The sequence below is a fragment of the Brachyhypopomus gauderio genome, chromosome 15 (assembly GCF_052324685.1).
Source record: "Brachyhypopomus gauderio isolate BG-103 chromosome 15, BGAUD_0.2, whole genome shotgun sequence".
NCBI classification, from domain to species: Eukaryota; Metazoa; Chordata; class Actinopteri; order Gymnotiformes; family Hypopomidae; genus Brachyhypopomus; species Brachyhypopomus gauderio.
The window spans coordinates 1,896,119-1,898,618 of record NC_135225.1 but is presented as its reverse complement, the minus strand read 5'-3'; the positions used below and the strand labels follow the sequence as shown (position 1 = coordinate 1,898,618).

Sequence of the window (2,500 nt, the reverse complement as noted above, 5' to 3'; positions counted from 1 at the left end):
TTGCACACAGGTGTGATCTCCTTCACACAGGTGTGGTCTCCTGCACACAGGTGTGGTCTCCTACACACAGGTGTGGTCTCCTGCACACAGGTGTGGTCTCCTGCCCACAAGCGCACTGTGTGGTCAGTTGGTGCTTGGGGTAGATACTGTACTGTAATCAGTGTAACCCCACAATGGGGCAGTTTACATAAAGGTCATTCAGTATCAGAAGAAAATGACAGGACCACAGTGCATGTGTGTGTGTGTGTGTGTGTGTGTGTGTGTGGGTGTGTGTGTGTGTGTGTGTGTGTGTTTTGTGGGTGGGTGTGTTTGGTTGGGGGCGGGGTTTACCCAGTGGAGATGGTTGATGCACACTTTGGCTGCCAGCAATGGCGGTATGGGGTCTTGAGGTTTCATTCGAGCACACTCTTTAAATACGGACACGGCTCCTTCAGACTGTAACAGACATACAGCCAATGAACACACACATGCACACACACGTACACAGTGACATAGTGACACAGTGACGGTGGCGCACACACACACACACACACACACACACACACACACACACACTCACACCCACGCCGGAAATAGAAGTGCGTCTGACAGCACCTCCATATACAGTTCGTCCTATTTCCAGACCTCCCCATTGATCTGCACTTTGACTGCAGAAATCGATTCTCCAATTTCACATACAGACACATAAACACACACACACACACACACATGCAGCCATGCACACACACGTACACGAACACATGTGGAAGTGCACGCATTTACTAACACATTGTCAGCGTTCCAGAAGTTTCTGGCAGCCTGACTCCAGTCCGTAGGGTCAAAAGGTGATCCCAGTAATAGAAAACTCTAAAAAGTGCCACTGGATAAATCACTTTAGCACTAGGCGTGATTTTTGACAAAGATTTCTTTTGAATCTACATTACCATCTCAGTGATGGCACGTTAACAAACGTCAGTATAAAACGTAACATTCACCTGTATATTCTGTGTGAAATGAGGTGGTCCTGATTTGAGATGCACATCTCACCTTTCCACAAGCCATGAGGGACAAGCCATGAGGGACAATCCCAGCTGAGACCAGAGGTGGAACTCATTAAAGGAGAACTTCGTAGCTCGTACCAAACACTACCAACACACACACACACACACACACACACACACACACACACACACACACACACACACAGATACACACTTAATTAAATGAATTAAGCTGACAAAATACAGCAGTGATTTGTTAAAATGGCAGTTGCATGCCTGCTGTTCTTCTTACAGGCTCGTCCAGGAACTGACACGGCTGAAATAGCTATTTGACATGCAGAAAATGCTAATTATTATAAACAATGTAAACAAAATGTATACAATATATTCAAGTGACTTACTGTTGATTGAAAAATAGGTCATACTGTATTTTTAATGTTTAAATATACCTAGACATGAAACAGGATACTCCTGTTTCTTAAAACCTGCCTGTGAAGTTTGTTTGTGAGTGATCAATCGCATCAGTAAACTACCTGATTTTACTACTTTAGTTCTAGTTCCACATTATTGTAAACATGGACTTCTTGGGTTTCAGTAAACTCCTGCCTGGGCTTTTAGGTGAATGATTATGTTACTAAGCACATATTAATAAATGAGGAGACTTAACAGTGGGGTCTAAAAACGTTATAGCAAGGTGACAGCTCTTCTTAATGTGAAAGGTAAAAATAGAACACCAATAGTTTGGAGTTTGGTGTTCACACTGTTATAATGTCATCTGTGTTGACCGAGGATCCCTGTTAGAATGAACTCCACTCCTTATTCACCTGAGTTTCTCACCAGAGCGCGCTAGAACGTACCAGGTCTAAAACTCACACAGCCCAAAGGGGAGAATACGAAGAGAGGAAACAAGTCTGTCACAGTGTGAATAGAAAGGGAACAGTAACACTGGCATAAAAACCCGCCTGCACACCAGTGCTCTGTCCTAATAGTTCTTGTGTCTACATTTAGGCTCTGCTTGGCAGGCACTCTGATCTCTAAACCAGGCTCACCTCTGACACCATTGCGTACTGCCCCCTCCTGGCCATACCGATGCAAAGCAGGTCATAGACAGAAGACACGTGCTGGATGCTGGCCTCCCTCGCCTCCTGGTGCTCTGGTTTGCGGCTGATCACAGCCTCCCTGCTGGCCTGCAGGGGGCGACATACATAAGCACATTTCAGTGGGCTGGCAGATAGCAAGTCTAAAAGAAACCAAGCATTAGTAGAAGATGTCCTTGCAAGATGGCCAGAGATGTGTTTTGAGGTTACTGGGCTTAAGACCTGAAGAGAGGAACCTGAGCTTAGATCATTCCACTAATGAAACTTTTGCCCAAAGCACCAATTATCATGGCCGGGTAAGATGAGACAGCACACATACTATCCCCACACATCCCCGCTGCACACTGTAATGACCATGACGCACTTCTTCCCTTCTAGGATATACACGCCGTATACCATCGGCAGGTGTAACTAACAGCGTCG

The 2,500-nt window shown here is 45.5% G+C and overlaps 1 protein-coding gene across 1 annotated transcript in view; it reads right to left on the bottom strand.

The window, feature by feature from the left end:
• The window catches only part of ttc7a (tetratricopeptide repeat domain 7A), a 35,492-nt gene that overhangs the window by 20,368 nt on the left and 12,624 nt on the right, over positions 1–2,500 (bottom strand). Inside the window, 4 exon segments of the mRNA XM_076975130.1 lie at positions 331–435; positions 1,027–1,048; positions 1,051–1,124; positions 2,030–2,167. Coding sequence (XP_076831245.1) covers positions 331–435; positions 1,027–1,048; positions 1,051–1,124; positions 2,030–2,167 — 339 coding nt within the window.